The sequence below is a fragment of the Talpa europaea genome (genome assembly GCF_964194135.1).
Source record: "Talpa europaea genome assembly, chromosome: 12".
NCBI lineage: Eukaryota > Metazoa > Chordata > Mammalia > Eulipotyphla > Talpidae > Talpa > Talpa europaea.
In genome coordinates this window covers 63,085,338-63,104,368 of record NC_140079.1, presented here as the reverse complement: position 1 = coordinate 63,104,368, position 19,031 = coordinate 63,085,338, and the positions used below count along the sequence as shown (strand labels likewise).

The 19,031-nt window shown below is 32.4% G+C and overlaps 1 protein-coding gene across 4 annotated transcripts in view; it reads right to left on the bottom strand.

Moving 5' to 3' along the window:
- KIFAP3 (kinesin associated protein 3) overlaps window positions 1–19,031 on the bottom strand; it is a gene marked incomplete at both ends in the record, with an annotated part of 134,458 nt that overhangs the window by 24,007 nt on the left and 91,420 nt on the right. For all 4 annotated transcript variants that reach the window (XM_084250609.1, XM_084250610.1, XM_084250612.1 and 1 more), the window contains 2 exons: window positions 12,304–12,403; window positions 18,669–18,858. In XM_084250609.1, the coding sequence (XP_084106735.1) occupies window positions 12,304–12,403; window positions 18,669–18,858 (290 nt within the window). The remainder of the gene's footprint in view (window positions 1–12,303; window positions 12,404–18,668; window positions 18,859–19,031) is intronic.

Here is a 19,031-nt window from a genome sequence, read left to right as displayed (position 1 = left end):
GGGCTAGAGAACAAGGTGGAAGCCCTGAAGTAACCAGTATATAAAGGTGACCAGGAGAAATACCTAGCAGAGAACATTGGGAAGGAATGGAGAATGGTCTAAGAGGAAAATCAGAAAAACGGGTATCTTGAGAATTGAGAGAAGGGAGGTGTAAAAAGCAGGGTCAAACACTGGTCCATTGGGCTTCGCAATATTAAAATTATTGGTGATTTTCACAAGACTGGAAAAACTGAAGTGAATAGGAATCTTTTGAGATGAATGAAGGGAAATGTGAAATGGGCAGTAGCTAGGATGTAATGTTGGGCAAGAGAGTTTAACTTTGGAGAGTCCAGATTATGTTTTCAGGCAAACAGGAATGACACAATAGAAGGGCAAAGAAGAATTACATGATAAAGTCCTGAAGAAAGCAAGAAAGGATGGAGGTTAGAGGAAAAGAGACTGATTGGGCTAAAAAAGAAGGTGGTGGAAAGATAACCTTAGGCAAGTTTTCTTAATAATAAAGTCTCCTTCCTTGAACTGTTGTGAACATTTAATTAGATAAGAATTAGACAAGGTGGGCCTCCCCTGGTGGTGCAGCAGTTAAGAGCTGGGCTGAGAAGCTGCCCGCAGCTTCTGCAGCGCCAGTTCGATCCCCGGCCGCCAGAGCTGGTCCTACATGGCGCGAAAGACAATTCTCCCATCCTCCCGCGCTTCTGACTGTACCCAGTGCTTGTATAAATAAATAAATAAATCTTTTTTTTTTTAAAAAAAAGAATTAGACAAGGGATATAATGAACAGCAATTAGCATATTGCCTGGCACCCAGTAAATATATTTCATAAATGCCATTATTATTAATCAACATATCTTAGCTTGTAGACAGATTTGAAAACTAGAGAATGTTTCAAATAACACAATATGCACTGAAGCCTACATTGCTTCTATTCCTTTCCAGTAATTTCATTTAGAATCAGACTATTCATATTCCAAAACCAAACATTTTCAAGCAGTTTCACTTGTCAAAGATTTTTTAAAAAGAACAACCAAAACCTTAAGAAATTAATGTTTATTTTAGGCAGAAATTTTCTGTGGACTTTTAAAATCCAGGATTTTGGCTGAATTATGAACTAATGGTCTAATGCAAATTTAAAACTGCAAAAAGCCAAAGCAAACTACTGAACAGCCCCTCAGCCCTGCCAGTCTAAAATTGTTTCTTTCAGCCTCTATTTTCACATGCAAACTATGATGTTACAGTTTAAACACACATAGATAGGCTTAATAATAATTTAACATATATTGACTGGGTTAAATAATGCCTCAACCAAGAGATTTCCTTGAGCAAAGTAAGAAAATAAATGAGATTTCACTGTACCTCAGTATGAAGATCGCATATAAATAATACATAAAATTCAGTTTGCATGCATATGATTTTGAATTTCCACTGATTATTCAACAGATAATTACAATATTTCCAATATGTGTAGAGAGCTATTTATAAGACGGTTCAGTTGATCCTCATAATAACATTATTTTAAGTTCTTAGAAATGCAGAGATCAAATTGTTTGAACTCTTTTAAATTCTATTAAATAATATAGAAACTTCTCTGTGATCGAAAGTGAAAAATAAGGTTTTAGCTTATTAAACTCATTTAATGCAAATTTAGATTGAAACTGAACATATAAGATGATCAAAGAAATAACAAACCAGTTTATTTTATTTTAGGAGAAAGAAAGGCTTAGTCTTCCAGGAGCATTAAAATAGAACCAATTTAACTCTTAATGGTAGTATACATGCATGTGCACCCAACCCCTCACCCCATCCCCACACCCCTAACACATGTACACCTTTCTTCTCTCAGTTTATTAACATTCTAAATCTTTCTCCAGGTTTGGCCTTGCAACCACTTACTTGATAAAGTAGGTCACTTAAAAAGGAAGAAAGCCCAATAAAATGAATTACAAAGACAACAAGATTAAACTGATTGCACTGTTTTCATACATTGTAGCTGAAATTCTGCAAATATGCAGTTGGCTGTGGTTTGGCATTTAACAGCATGCGATCAGTAAGGAGGAGGAAATTTTATTCTCATTAACTATTGCAGATTTACTGCAGTGAAAAAGGGCTCTGTAACCCGAGATGTGACAGTACAGAAAGATCAAAGCCATGGACTGGAAACTAAATAAACCCTCTGGCTACTTCCTGCAAGGAAAATTCACTTTGGCAATGTAAAACAGAGCCCAGTTAAAAACTACTCTCAGTTTTATGAGCTGTCATAGCAGCTCAAGTGGTTTGGACTGGTTGAGTTTAGAACATTATATTTCCTTGTTTTTGTCTAAGATACTTCTGTAAGCAGTTTTATAGATTTTTTTAAAACACCATAACAACAACAAAAAAAAGAAACTCTTGGTTGAAACTGAGAAGGTAACCACTAAACTTAATAAAGCAGGCAGGTCTTCATTTGCACATTCCTTTCTCATTTACTACAGCTTAATATTTTGCTCTTAGATTTATTTGGCAATATACATATACCTTAATAATTTATCTGCAATCTGTACAATTCCTATTCAAAATAATTGCAAATCAGTTTACAGAGACCATATGGCTCATATGGCTCATATCCGAGGGGTGAGCTATTTGCAATAGCACATCTGGAAGAACTAGGGGCAATATGGAGAATATGGAAATTAATTAACATTACATTTGAAAATGGATAGGTAGTAGGATGCATCTGTTTTTTAAAAAAAATTTGAGAAATGTATTTGTTTTAACAAATCTAATATAAGGAAGTTTAGGCAATTGCTCATAAATACATAAATCATATTGTTAAATCAAGCAAAACAGATGGGCTAGAGTAAATCAACCTTAAGTTAGAAAATATCCCTGAGATTAGGAGTCAGCTTAGTATCATATGATGATGGATCACGAGCACTATGGTGGTGGGAGAACTATGGGAACTACACCTGAAGGGAAAAATCAGTAATGTACAAAAATTAACAATGATGTAAGAAAATAAATAATTTTAATTAAAAAAGAATTAAAAGAAACAAAAGAGGAACATACTATATTTTCCTCTTTGGTTTTTGGAGGGTGTGGTGTGCTTTTCAGCCAAATTATTTACAGTTTTGTTATTCCACTAGAGTATGAGAAAACAAGCCTTTAATAAAATAGTAATATGCATACTATTCCTTTAAAAAACTCAATTAAAAAAATAGGAGCAGTTCATAGGTCAAATATATCATAGAGTAGTCATTGTTGATTAAAGACTTTCCGTTTAAATTTACAACTAATTTTTATTATCTGAACAGTCAGCAACTTGTGAAAAATACACATAAAAAGATGGATGAACTTTAATACAAGACAACTACTCTTAAATGATGGAGATATAATTAACTTCTCATTCACGAATGGATTAATTCCCATGTCATTTCTTCTAGTACAATGTTATGCCATAATTCATGTGTTAACATCTTTGCAAGATCTAGTCATATTCAAATTACTTTTAAAATTTACAGGTCATACACAATTTATACTGAGTTTCTTATTCTGAATTAAAGTCTAGTGAAGCAACAATAAATCTAATTTTCTTTGGGAATATCTTTGGACTTTATATACAGTAACATGCATACCTCCAACAACTGCTCAAACAGAAGATTGAAAATTAACACAAACTTGATGTGGGCAGGTCTTTCCTCAACTTCTCTTGCATCTAAATTTCCAGAGTAAAGTAAATCATTTAAAATATTTTTCCAAGTGAGGAGTATAATTTCTCTTGGATAAAACATCTTCCCAGGGACTCTAAGTCTTGATTTTGGGCTTGTATTTCTATATTTCAGTAAAGTTTACAATTTGCTAATGCTGATGTGTGATAATCTAATAAAATCTGGCCTTAAAGGTTATAGGCCCAATTTACTAGTAAAATCTAATTCAATTCTCTTTGGGAAATGCAAATCACTAGTGTCCTGCAGTGAAATTTCCTTGCTTTACAGGGCTAGAAAGAAGTTGTCTCTAAAGTCTAAATAAATACAATAATTAGTTAAATATATGAGGATTCATTTATAGACATAAAACAATATCATCGTGCATATAAATATTCATAAATTAATTAAACAAGTGATTTGCATGAGACAAAATTCTTCCAGGCTGAGATTATTCCACTCATTTCACCCTCATTTTTCATACACCTGCATTAACCTGTAGAGAACAATCTACCACTCACGAGAATTTAACAGTAGTAAAATGATTACTTAATGTGTTAATAAACTTCTAGCAACTTGCTCCAAGCAATATGAAACACTGATTTGCAGTAAACCATGTCAAAGGTATTAAAACAAAATAGGTAAACAATATTGCATTGCATAACACAACCTACATATCTGATGCTGAATTTTAATAAGCTACACTAAAACTTTGTGAATTGAAGCAGTTAATGGAGAGATATATATTTGCCTGTCATTTGGAGGCACTAATTGTGTAATAGTAAGAGTGCCAGATCTTATCAAGCTTAAAGGTTTCATTTTTTATTAGTTATTTGACTTTGGGTTAGTTCCTTAATAATCTCTAAACCTTAATTTCTACATTTGTTGAAACAGGGACCATACTACCCTTTGTTCTATTTATCTCACACACTAGTTGATAATCAAAATGAAATATATGACATATAAATGCTAGATTAAAAATCAAATTTAAAAATTAGTCTTTATTATTTAGATTTAGACAGAAAAAAAGAGCCTTAAATACTTTGTTGTTTGAAACTTTTAGAAGGCACCTAAAACATTTTATCTGTTGAACTAAAAAAACAACTAGCAGAATGGTTATGGGATTACTGGACAACAATATAATTATAATAAAATTTTGCACAGATCTAGGTACTTTACAATCAAATTATATACCCTGAAGTAGAACAACTTTTAAAAGTAAACAAGATATTGTCTTGTTATCCAATTTCATTGTTTCAATAAAGAGGTTCTACTGTATGTGTTTTGATCATGATTTAACAAAACTGCATTTAAGGTAAGAAGCAACTCTTGCAAATATCCTAAGAATACATATTAGGAAACTATATATAGGTTCCTAAAATATATATTCAAGAACAGAGTAAATAAAATACATAATAATGCCCTGAATATATAAAATACTAAGTTTTTAAAAAAGTTAGTACATTGCTCAATACTTGCTTTAAAATGAAAATGTTTTATATATTAAGATTAAATCAACAAATCTGTTGCAAAAATGTTTTAATATGTACAAATAAATATAAATGGAATGATCAAATATTCTTAACCACAGTGTTGAGTTTCATTACTAGAATTACAGATGTGACAATGATAAACTCATTTTTATGCTATTAAAACATTACAGGTGAATTTTATTAAAAATAATCAGATAAGGAAGAAGCAAATTGAAGAACTGCAGTCAGTTCTTCAAAACGTAAAGGGTTTTTTCAGTTTTTTTTTTTTAAAAACAGGAAACAGGTTTTTATTAAGAGGGATTATTGCTCAATGTTTTTAGTTGTTACTTTATTATTTGTTAAAGACACTTAAATAAGAAACATTTTCATGCAATTAAGTCATCACGAGACTAATCTGACAACTAAAAAAGAGCAAATATGTAGTGTGAGCAAATTTTTTAACTTGTTGGTATTCTATCAATTGTGACATAAATGGTTTTTGTAAATGTGAGCAAGGATATCATGTTACTACATTCCTATTACTACTACTTATGAGAATGGTGCTATGATTTGATTAGAAAATGATAGAGAAATGAGACAGTAAATGATTCATGAATGAATGAAAACTATTTCCATTCTCCTTTATAGCATATATATATTTAATTATGCATATTGAGATAAAGTTGGTTTACATTGTATCTTTGGGGGTTATATATAAGTTTAAACCTTCACAAATGTATATTTTCACATCATGCCCATCACTAGTACCCTAATCTCCACCACGTTCCATTGGGTCCCTACTCTCCCCCATTCCCATCCTGTCATCCTCCCCTTTGGGTTGCATTAGTTTTGTAGTCAAATAGTTAAAAGAGGAAGACAAATACCTAATGGTCTCACTTACATGTGGAATACAGAGAAATATAACTAAGGGTCAGTCAAAAAGTGGAGAGTTTTATATAAAGTGACTATCCAGTGCTAAATGTGTCTTTTAAAATTATTTTGACTTTCATATTTACTTAAATCAGAAAACCATTGTAATATAATCTAAAGCATAGACAAAATCATGTACTACAAAAGTAGGTGCTGAAAAGAAATGTTAGTTCTGCAATTAAGTAAATGTATCTCACAAAACTTAGTGTATCTATTTTCTGACATTTACTTTATTTAAATAATTTATCCAATCTTTATCTCTAATTACTTCATAAGGATAAATTTTTAGACATAAAGAAGTGAACCATTTAAGACTCCTATTCTCTATTACTAAGTACATTCCACAAAGGTTTTGTCTATTTCATTCCTGTGAGAGGTGTAGTGGTGTACCTCATTGCTTCTATATATATGTATTAGCATCAAAAAACTTTGACAGTTTAATAGGTGAAGATGGTGTCTGGTTATTTTGTTTTGTATCCAAGCAGCTGAAAAATGACTAAAGTCAGGAGATTTTTTTAAGACTCCATGAAATATGTTCCCTGCTGAAAACCAGTAATAAGATACCCTAAATAACAAAAAAGTTATGATCATATCTGATAAAAATTTAATAACACTAAATATAGCAGTGTTTTAGTTGATAATCTTTAAATGACTTCATAAATATTTATCAATTCATTTAGCCCTCACAATGCTGATGAACAAGTGGTTGGTCTTGATGCCGATCATGGAAATATTTCTAGGAGGTTCTTTTCATATTTCTTTTGATCCTCCCATATAATTTCTACAGTACTACTGCAGAAATGAATTTAAGTTTCAGTCACTAAAACTTAAAACTATTAGAACAAATGGTAGTGCCTGGGTTATCAATTAAAATTGATAAAAGATTTATCAAAGAAGAGATTTTATAGGCATATTTACTTTCCTTTCAATATAAAAGAATTTCTTGCTTGGCCAAATAAAGGGTTGTGACAGACAAATTGATATCTCTTTTGAATAACTGCCTTGAGATAATCTCATAATGTATAGCTCTAGGAATAATATGTGGTTCTATAAATATTACACAATACCTTTCAGACAGAAATACATAATTTTGAGGTTGCTCTTCTCGTGTGAAACACTAGTAACTAAAGCAAACTAAATAGCTGAGTACAAAAGATTATCTCAAGTGTTAAGGAAATTATTTAGTAAGATTTTTAGAAGTGCAACTAATATGTCAGAATTATGATTTAATGTTTAAAATAATAGAATAAAAGCTTTATGTGTACAATATGTAATATATTCATGCACAGAAAAGTTAATGCCACACTATTCTGAGAAAAAAGGGGGGAAAAGCAGGCTATATAACACAGAAAATGAAAGTGTCAGAATCAGATGGCTCAGATATTATACACATCTAGTTCATCTTTGACTCTATGAATGACATCACTGTGCCAACCACAAAGAACTCCAGGCCCTCTCAAAAATATTTTTCAAAGCCCCAAGGAAACCTAAGCAGTCTCTGTATTTTTTTTTTCCAGTTTATGAAAATTGGATTCCTATAAAAGAAAAATGGACCATTTTTACTGCAACAAAAACTGATTTGTAAAAGCTGGAAGCAGTTTAAAAATACTCAACATGAGGTTCTTGTTAGTGTTGAAAAGTAAGAGTTATAATAAAAAAAGGTCCAAAAATATGGTGCAGATACATTTTGTACAAAGGGAGAGAAAGCTAGGCTTACTCTTATTATTTTTAATTAGCTTCAATAGCAAGTTCCACTTTACTTCTAACACCGCTTAGATCTTGGGACAGGCAGATTTACAACTGATGCTCTGGGATTGGCAGCTCTAGAGCGAAAGTCTGTGGAGCCTTAATGTATTTTGCATTACCCTCTAAATGTCAGGAAATTCTGGCACTAAGAAGTTCAAACTGATAGTGACACAAGTCTAAAACCCAGGATTCACTGTCCAGCTGCCAGTATCTATTTTATCAAACATTCAGTCTCTTTTGTAGGATAGACTAGATGAGTTTAACAGTTTTCATGTTTCCAATTAAACTGCCTTGCTACATTACAAAAAATGCAGGCAAGGTATTCAGATGAATAAGGACCCCTCTGACTTGCATTTTAAGAAAAATACCAATTTGAACTGTTTAAGCAATTATCTAAATCTGGTTTAGTTTCCCCATTTTAACAGATTTGTCTGATTAATAAACTTTGTCACTTTAGAAAGTGAAGAATTTTTCCTTGAACAATTAAATGAAAAACTTGTCATACATTAATAATTTATGTTCTCTTGTATCATACCTGAACTCACTGAAATATTAAGGAATCATGAAGAATGAAAAGCCCTGAGTACTAAAAGACTAGCATGTCACTGTTACATTGTTTCGTCTACATACTACTGACACTCAAGTCATTTCAAACAATGATAAAAATTTACATATTATACATTATTATTTTTCTTTCAGATAATTTAGCTGTGCTTATTTATCAAATACATATAATAAAGAACAGGGAAGTAACTTACAAATCATCTGGACAATTTCCCTGATTTAAAGAAAAGCAAGGTTCAAAACAGATAACACTTCCCCTTTTTAAAAGTTTTCATCAAATCAGTTTTTTCATAATTAAAAATTAAGTCGACATTATTCTTTCATAGGTCACCCAAATTTTTCACGTTGTCCATTAAATCTATTTATTTTCATATTTACAATGAAGAAAAGGCTCAACACCTGTTAATATTTCTTAAAAAAATTCATATTTTGCTTAACTGTTAGTTAAACCAAAAACTCAAAAGTAGCAGTTTGTTATTTGATAGAATGGGCTTTATGTTTACCAGTGTCAAAAGTTTTGCATTAACTTAAAATTTCAAATTTCTGACAATATGCAACAAAATCATCATGACAAAAATGTGAATAATATCCTAACTTAAAATACCTAAATCTGTGCAGAATTAAAAATAAGCCGTTAAGATACATGGTTTGTTACTATTAAAGAAGGGCATATAAATCTTACTAAAATAATTTTAATAAGCCAAGAATGATAGAATGTTAGAAAGTAAATAATTCCAGAATAAAGTAATAAAACAGAAAGTAGCAAAGAACAACTATGAAGTTTTGGCTATACTGTATACTTTATATATCCACTGACACATTTTAGAGTTCCTTTTTATTTGATATATTACCTACTAAAAAACCTGAGGAAATTCACTGTAAATTATTTCTTCTGGAAATAAAAAGAGAAAATAACAGTTATGTGATTTAAGTCTTGAAAAATTTTCAAAGACAAGAGATGAAAGACTAACTTTCCCAGGGGAAGTTTGTTATAAAGGCAAATAATTCTCAACCTAAGATGTTTATAATAAACAAATATATCATCCTCTTGATTTGAAAAATAGTCTATAGTAAGTTTTAGTAACTAATCCCTTAATCCAACATTACTAAGATGTATCCTTTATGATGTGAAAGAAGTAACTTAAATATTTTTACCCTTCAAAAGAAACTGACTTACAAAAGAAAGAAAGCAGTTTCCTAATTTTTAAAAAGGTTATTAACAAAATTAAGGAATAAAGAACTGAAATTCTTGGTTTAGTGCATAACTTAGTTAATAGGTATCACTATTAAAATATTTTTATTGTTTTATAAAATGATCATTTTTGAAAATCAGAAATGAGATTTTGCTGAATCAAGCTCATAAATTTTGCATATTCATTGTAGTAAAAATTTTCAGGTTCTTAAAAAAAATCATGATTATATAAAAATCATGATTATATTATATATATAATCATGATTATATGTATTACTTATTTCTCAAATAAGTAATACATGGCTAGTATCAGTCTGCTTTCTTTGTAAATGGATACAAAATAATGTTTCATTCACAGAACATAAATGTCAGAATAATCAGTCTTAAGTATGCTCTCAGAAAAAGGTTTCCATGTAAATATTAGGATTATATACCCAAATAATTTATTACTTTTCCAATTATGTTTCAGAAAGCATCTGTACAGTGAATTGCCTCATGAAGAGTATTGTAGTTATAATAATTAAACACATCCTCTATTTAAATAATTATAGCTACTATAGATGAACAAACAGACAGAACATCAGAGGTAATGAAAAATTATATGCTTTGGGGTATCCAGACATATTTAATTTTCACTTTTTAAAGTAAGGCGTTTTCTACCAATATAATCCAGTATACCAATCCAGAATACCGATGAAACTATTTCTAAAGTAGTATTACTTATTTAAAGTCCACTTCAGAGAAACCAAACAAAGGATTAGGAAAAAGACAAAACTTGCAAGCTGTCCACAGATCTGAGGCTTACAGGAGGGGAAGGGCAGGAGAAGGGTCAGAACAGGGGAGAGAAGTGCACAAGGGATGGTAGAGAAGGATAATGGGTGCTATTGTGGTGGGAGGACTATGGGGGCTACACCTGAAGGGAGAAATCAAACACTATCCAAATGTGAACAATGATGTAAGAAAATAAATACATTTAATAAAAATATAAAGTCAACCATAGAACAGTGACCGACATATAAGGTTATCACATTTCATGAATACTCCTCTTTCTGCACCATCATGCTTTTAAACTTTTAGTCATAACTATCAATGAGCTGTGAAATCAACTTAGTGGGCTGCAATCTGCATTTCAAAATGAAATAGAAAATAATAAAACAGAATTTATCACTGCACATTACAACTAATAAGAGCAATTACCATTCTGAGAAATGGTTTTACATATGTGTATAGATACATATATACATACACATGAAAACAAATATGTGTGTACTGGGTTGCAATATGAAAGTAATTGCTTTTTTTTAAAAAAAGATTTATTTATTTATACAAGAACTGGGGTAGAGCCAGAGGTGAGGGAGGGTGAGAGAATTCACTAGAGACAGAATGGGGAGCAGAACAGGCAGACGGACCAAAGACACTGCTGAGGGGAGCAGCGGGTGAGACAGGAGAGGTCTGCTGCGCCATGTGGGTTTCTCCCTGGCCGGCCGGGAATCGAACCCATGCTTCAGAGGCTGTGGACAGTTTCACGGCAGCACTGCGCCATCAGGGAGGCCCAGGAAAGTAATTTCTTAATGTGGGTTATGCTAAGAAATGTTTAAAAGTATGCTATAGTATGCTATGCTTCCTTCCAAATTAAGCATCATGTCAAATTGGAAAGAATGTAAGCTTTGGAGAGAGATGTCCCTGAGTTTTAATTTTTGATCTACCATCCCAGTTATGTGAGTTGGTTACTTAAATTACTAGAACTTTTATTTCTTCATTTATAAAATAACTATTAAACTATTTGTAAAATAGATTATACACAATTGATAATCAATAATGGTTGCATTAATCATTAAAATTAGATTAAAATGGCTTATTAGAAGTGATCATTAAGAGTTTAACATACTGTATTAAACAAAACACAAATGTGTTCTTTCATTTAAAAAAAATACATAAAACATGTCCTCCTAACCAGAGAATAGTTTATATTAATGAGAAACAGAATTGTAGAAGAGAAATTTATATCAATAAAATAGGAAAAAACAAATAGTTTTTAGAGCAAATACAAGTACCACCTATTCATAAGACAACCTGAAGTCCCAGGAGTAATACCAGAAGACAGACATTTCAATAGTCAGTCTAAACTAAAATATTACACCCTAGAAATGACATGAAGGGGAAAATATTACTTACATTCGCTGGCAAGATTTTAAAAAAGCTGACACCCACAATGAAACTGGGTATCTGCTGGGGAAAACTTTATTATAATTGAAGGACAATATTGGCATATTACATTTTTTCCCCTAAAATATTTTATTTGAAAGCCCTATAGGGAGGAAAAGTCCTTAATATAATCAAAGCATTAACTCTCTAAAACAATGATGTCAGAATAATTGTTAAGATACATGTATTGTGTTTTTATGTTATATTTTACTGGTTTTGGAAAGCATTTAGGAAACAATTTTGTTTCATTAATTTTGCAAAAGTACTATCTATTCCAATAGATGGCATGTATTTTCCAAAGTGGTGAAAAATATTTATTTTTTTTTCAGATCTGTGTTGTCCATTATTTTCCTCCATAGAAAATGTGACTTCATAAGTTAATTTAAAATCAAGCAAGCATGTTCTTGAAAATATGAGTTTTTATAGAATTTAATGAAAGAAAAAAAAGGGGAGTGAAGAGAATTCTAATTTTTCAAAAAAGAAGGGGATCATATATTAGATTTTTCTTGGAAGACTTTACCTGCCAGGAAATGAATGTTGCCCAACTACATCTCCATTTTGAAGGTGATAATCATTGAAGAACTCTGGACTTATGGCTCCATCAGAGGAAATTAATCCATCTAGAAAGAAGGAAAATGGTAACTAGTGAAATATATTAGGGAATAAAAAATATTTTTATTTTCTATTAGGCAATAGAAAATAACCTGTATATTAAATTTGGAAAGAAAAATGTTAAGCATGACTAATAATTCTCTTGGGAGTAATAAAAGACCATACATATTTAAGTGTTCTTTTGCAACAATGCAACATAATAGGTGAACATTAATTGGACATATACTATGATGCCAGTACAGAGATGAAAAATAGTCTCTGCTTTCAAGGGGCTTACAGTCTTATGGAGAAGACAGCAAAAGATAAAAAAGGGTAAGATGAGATAGGGATGGACAGTAAGAATAGTCCAAGCTAAGGAAAAAACATGTATAAGTTAAGGTGAGTAGGCATTAAATAGCAAGGTGTTATAAAGCGCAACACTTTTATATCTTCCACATTTTAAACTCAGACAGCTTCATTTGCGTAGTATGACTAGGGAATTAAATACTTCAAATACATGGATTTCTAAATAGGCAATGCTTGGCACTCTGAGTGCCAAATCTTAAAACACACACATAAATAAACTTGGGTTGCAAAATTTTTGTAAAATTTTTTAAAATTTATTTATTTTATAGAAGAACCAGGATACATGCCAGATGCCAGATGGGAGGGTGAGAGGATTCACCAGAGACAGAGCAGGGAACAGAACAGGCAGACTGACAAAATACACTGCTGATAGGAGCAGCGGGCAAAACAGGAGAGGTCTGCCACGCCATGTGGGACCCTCGCTGGCCGGCCAGAGATCGAACTGGTGTTGCAGAGACTGCGGACGGCTTCACAGCACAGTGCTCAACCGCCTGTGCCACCAGGGGAGGCCTGGGTTGCAAATTTTTTAAGGGTATTTTATACTCTTTGTGCATTACAAAATATACTGAACATAAGCATTTATTGATGACTCAATCTTAACTAAAATGTAAATTATTAAACAGTCATGTCTTTGGTTACAAGCTATAATCTTACTGCATATGCTAAAAGGCTCTACACTACTATATATTTTGAGTTCTTCCCCTTGCTTATAAAGGTTTTTTTTTTTTACAAGAACAAACTAGAGACCAAGCAGGATAGGCAGTGGAAAAGAACTACTGCAGGCACCACACCCCGAAACCTGGAATTCGGGAACCATTAGGAAACTGCCACAGAGGTGAGAATCTGGCAGGGGTAATCACAAACCCATGCCCTTAGAGGAAGTTAGGAACTCCACAAGCCACATGTTGAGCAGAGAAAAGGAGGGACCAGCAAATAATCAAAGGCTAGTTGGTAAGCGTGTGGGGATTGGCTGCTCAAGTTCCTGCCCACACAATCTAGGACTGTGGGGAGATGCAAAGGGGCCACCACCGAGGTGAATGACCCGCACTGGGTAATTGAAAACTCAGCAACCAGGCACAGGATGGGCCACAGAAGGCACCATAACTCTGAGCACTGAACAGGGCTACCACCTGCGTTTGGGATCTGAGAGCTTTGGAACTGAGAACCTGGCACGAAATTTGGGGTACAAGATCTGCACAACTGCGGGCACTGCACTGGGAGAGCACGGGGCAGACTCAGCACTCAGTGCTGTTGAGGCACTCCACTCCACCCCTCTGCTCTGTTTCCCAGAGGCCTACAGGGGAAAGAAGCACAGTTTTGAAAAATCAAAAGCCCTACTGATGAAAACAAAGGCGAATGGAGATATTACACTTCCAAACTTCAAACTATACTACAAAGCCATGATAATTAAAACAGTGTGGTACTGGAACAAAAACAGACACATAGATCAATGGAACTGCATAGAAAGCCCAGAAATAAAGCCACACATATATGGACAACTAATCTTTGACAAAGGAGCAAAGAATATGCAATGGAACAGGGACAGTTTGTTCAATAAATGGTGCTGGGAAAACTGGATCAACATACGCAGCAAAAGAATGAATCTAGACCACTACCTCACACCATGCACAAAAATAAACTCAAAATGGATAAAAGATCTGGACATAAGATCTGAAACCATAATACCATAAAATATATAGAAGAAAATAAAGGTACAACACTACAAGACAGGGCCTCCCTGATGGCGCAGGCAGTTGAGCGCCGCACTGTGAAGCTGTACACATCCTCTGCAGCGCAGGTTTGATCCTGGCAGTCCGCGGAGAAACCCATATGGTACAGCAGACCTCTCCTGTTTTGCCTGCTGCTCCCCTCAGCAGTGTATTTTGTCAGTCTGCCTGTTCTGTTCCCTGCTCTGTCTCTGGTGAACCCTCTCACCCTCCCACATATCTGGCCTGTACTCCGGTTCTTGTATAAATAAATAAATCTTTTAAAAAAAAAACTACAAGACACACATCTCAGTAACATCTTTAAAGACTCATCACCAAAAGCAAAGAAAGTCAAGGAAAAGATAAACACCTGGGACTACATCAAACTGAAAAGCTTCTGTACAGCAAAAGAGACATTAACCAAAACAAAGAGACACCCCACTGATTGGGAAAAAAATCTTTGCACTCCATACAACTGATAAGGAACTGATCACAAAGATATACAAAGAACTCACATGACTGAACAAAAACAAAGTAAACAATCCAGTCAAGAAATGGGCAGAAGAACTTAAAAGACACTTCTCCAAAGAGGAAATGCAAATGGCCAACAGGCATATGAAAAAATGCTCAACATCTCTTGAAATCAGGGAAATGCAAATCAAAACCACAATGAGATACCACCTTACAACAGTAAGAATGGAACATATCAAAAAACTAGCAACAATAAATGCTGGCGAGGATGTGGTGAAAAAGGAACTCTCCTACATTGCTGGTCGGAGTGCAAACTGGTCCAACCATTACAACAGGTAAAACCTGGAAAACAACCCCAAAATAGATGACTGGATCAAGAAGATGTGGTAATATATACACAATGGAATATTATTCAGCAATCAAAAAAGATAAACTAATGCCATTCGCAGCAATGTGGATGGAACTAGAAGGAATTATGCTCAGTGAAATAAGCCAGAAGGAAAAAGAAAAATATCAGATGGTTTCCCTTCTAAGAGGAACATAGGGGAACCAAATAAGACATCAGGGGAAAAATAATAACAACATAAAACACAAAACAACAAAAAATAACCAAATAATTATAAACCAGAGAAATCCTGCAGGGGAGGGGGAGAGAGGGAGGGAGGAGCACAGGGGACTGTGGTGATGGTGCACGGGTGAATTGGTGGAGGAAATTCTATGGGGACTATACCTGAGGGGGAAAAAAAAAGCAAACATTGTTTAAAAATGAACAATGATGTAAAATATAAATAAATACAAAAAACAAAAAAAAATTTTTCTCCTAAATCTAAGTCTTGTTATTTCTTGCTGATATTAGCGTAATACTACTTTCCAATTTGTTCCTATCTAAAAACCAAGATAACCTATTTTTGACAGAATTATCAATAAATAAATAAGAAATCTGAGGAAAAAGTCTCAATGATGGGTTCATGACTATTCAGTGCTAGTAAAAATACATTTTAATATATGGCTTTTGTAATAACTATTGGGAAAGTAAAGGCCTTTTAATGTTCATTTTCTATAAGTATTCTATATCGGTTGTTAAGTGACTTCTAGATAAATTTGGCCAGTTCACATCCACAACATTGTTCATAAATTTAACATATAGTGAGCAAATTACTTAGTCATCAGATGATCATTTTACATCTACTATAATAATAATACTTTCTAGGTCCCTTATTGCCACTATATTCAATTTTTGTTTTCAAAATTTTAGGTTAAGTAAAATATAAGACAAACACTTAAGATACAATTACATAATACATTTTAGAATAAATAAATAGGGATGGATATATATCCTGAACTATGGTTTTACAATAATCCCAAGAGAGAACCAATTTTAAATTTGATATTCCAGAAATATATTGACATATTAAGTGATAAGAATAAGATTCACCATAATTGATGAAGGACAACAAAAATGTAAAAGGTTATTTAGAAATGTGTAGTAGCAATACAGCTTTATAAATTATATTTTCTCTGTTGGTAAAATACTAAAGCAAAAAGCACCATTTTCATGATAGAAAAGGAAATTTATCAATGACCACAATCACCACAATTATAAACTCTGACGACAAAAATTCTGTAATTAAAAGATGGAAGATTCCTATTTTGTAAAACAACACTGAGATCTTTTTCTTTAATAAAAGCAAGAAAAAACCAGATACTTTTTGACATATCTAACAATCTGAAAACAGAGGGCAATAATGATGATTAGGAAGTACAGACTGCTATTTCACTTTAAAGTAAAATGTAAAAACCATGAAATTATGGGGCACTTAGCTTAATCTCTGTGGTTGAAAAGCTACCAAAGCTGCTTTTATAGGAAGCAGCCTAAAGTTTCATGGGAACCCAGGGGCTTAAATAAGATGGACAGAACTATTCAAACAAATCTGTAGTATTACAGATTTATCTCATGTTTCTGAAGATATGATTGTATACAATTAAAGACAAGAGGCTGCCATTACCTAAAGTTCTATGACATATTTAAAGAGATACAACAGAGATTCATTTGATTGAAGAACTATTCATAGAAAATGGACTAGGTAAAATAATTCATAAACTAAAAACATATTGACAGATGGTTTGATATGAGAGCTGTAGCTTTAAACTCATACCAATGTAATATCCATTGTCAACTGGCTACCATTATATATCTATCTATATCTATATCTATATATCTATATGTCATCAGGCTACAGGTATTAAAAAACAACAAATATAGGATATTTAATGATAATACTTTACCCTTTAAATGCTTAAATTCATTTATTTTTCCATCACTTGGGCTGTTTCTCAATTTTTATATAAAAATACATAATTCAGATTTCTCACAAAAGCATGTTATATATTTTAATTATAAAATAAAAATATTTCATGGAAAATATGATTTTCATTTTAAGAGGCTAATTTAAATGAACTGATTTAGGAAATGTGGTACAACTTTCTAAAAATCTGTTCTGAAATTCTAATTGTATTAAAACAACAAAGTTGAATACTTAAGTGATTTAAAAGTCTTACTTTCTTTTGGAAACAGGTAATTGATTCTTACTGAAAAGTAGTATCAATCTTCAAAGCCAGAAACCTGATTCCAAGAAGAAACTGTGATTTCTATTAAAAAAACCTCATATCATATATATTTTACATCATGTATATCTGAATATGTAAGGAACAGCTGCTTGCCATTATTGAACTAAGAAATTCTGGCTGGTGGAAATTAATGATCTACTCCATCCAACATAAATTGGTATTTCATTACTTCTGTAACATTCAGTTAGGAAAAAAATCTATTTAATTTTCAAATAAAGTATCAATTTCCCAGAATTCTAATATCCATATCAAATATAAAATTATATAGTGTTTATGGGCAAGCTGAACAATACATAATTATGAAAATACACAAATGACTACACAGTAGGGGAAAAAATGGTGAGCCATTAAATCAGATATAATTATTTTAATGCTTTTATTTACAACTCCCTACAGATCTCAGAAATCCTTTCCTTCCTCTCCTCAACTAAATGACTTCAATAAAGTAATATTAATATTGGCAACACTGTAACAGACTAAAAGCCAGAATATGCAAAAGCACACCAGTCTTTACGCCAAACTCATCTCTGGAAAAAGACAGTTGGCAAAATCAACAAGGTTACAATATATGTAAGATTTATGAAAGAATTAAATTTTGCCTTGAAAATACTAGCAAAGCTTAGAAGGAAAAAACTATTTTTATAGAACGAATAAATCTTCCCAACCAAATGGAGTTTATAAGAGTTTATAGTTTGAAATGAAAGAAAAATCATTGCAAAATTAAAATGTTAAAATAAGACACACACAACCCCCCTCCCCATTAGTAAGTTATACATTAATAGATACAGAATAGAGAAAACTATGTATTACATTTTCACACAGAAGTAGAAATGTTAAAGATGTTATTTTAAATTATACATTCTAGACAGTAATACACTCTAAGAGCAATTCATTTTCCTGTCTATACCTTTTTATGTACATTTTATCAAAAATTATGGAAAAACTGGAAAAAAATGTTGCGTTTCTAAGTTTGCTTGATGTACAATGTTACACTAGATATCATTAGCACAGATCAATTTATATACTAAAAGAAGTGCTTACAAAATTTCAGAATAAAGTTTTGCAGTCCCAAATCCTTATTTATACAACATACAAACTGTTTTTGTTTTTATTATCATCTTACCTGAGTTGTAGAAAAGGTCAGGTCTTTCAAGAATATCTCCTTCATGAATGTATGGCTCAATTCGATCATCACCATATAAGTACTGCTCACTCTCATCCATCTGACGACTCTCTACCATCTCCAACCACTGAGAGTTATGCCAGCGAAACTTTTCACTCTGAATTTTCTTAGCCCATTCTTCATCATATTCCTATTGAAAACAAATAGTCAACTGGGATTACATAAGCTTATGAAGAACTACCTTGACACTCAGATAATAGTAGTTTTATCTCATGAGAAAAGAATTTGGGGGGATTTGAGTCAGAGGAACCATTAAGAATACCTGGTCAGAATAATTATACACAATAATCAATAAAAAACAAC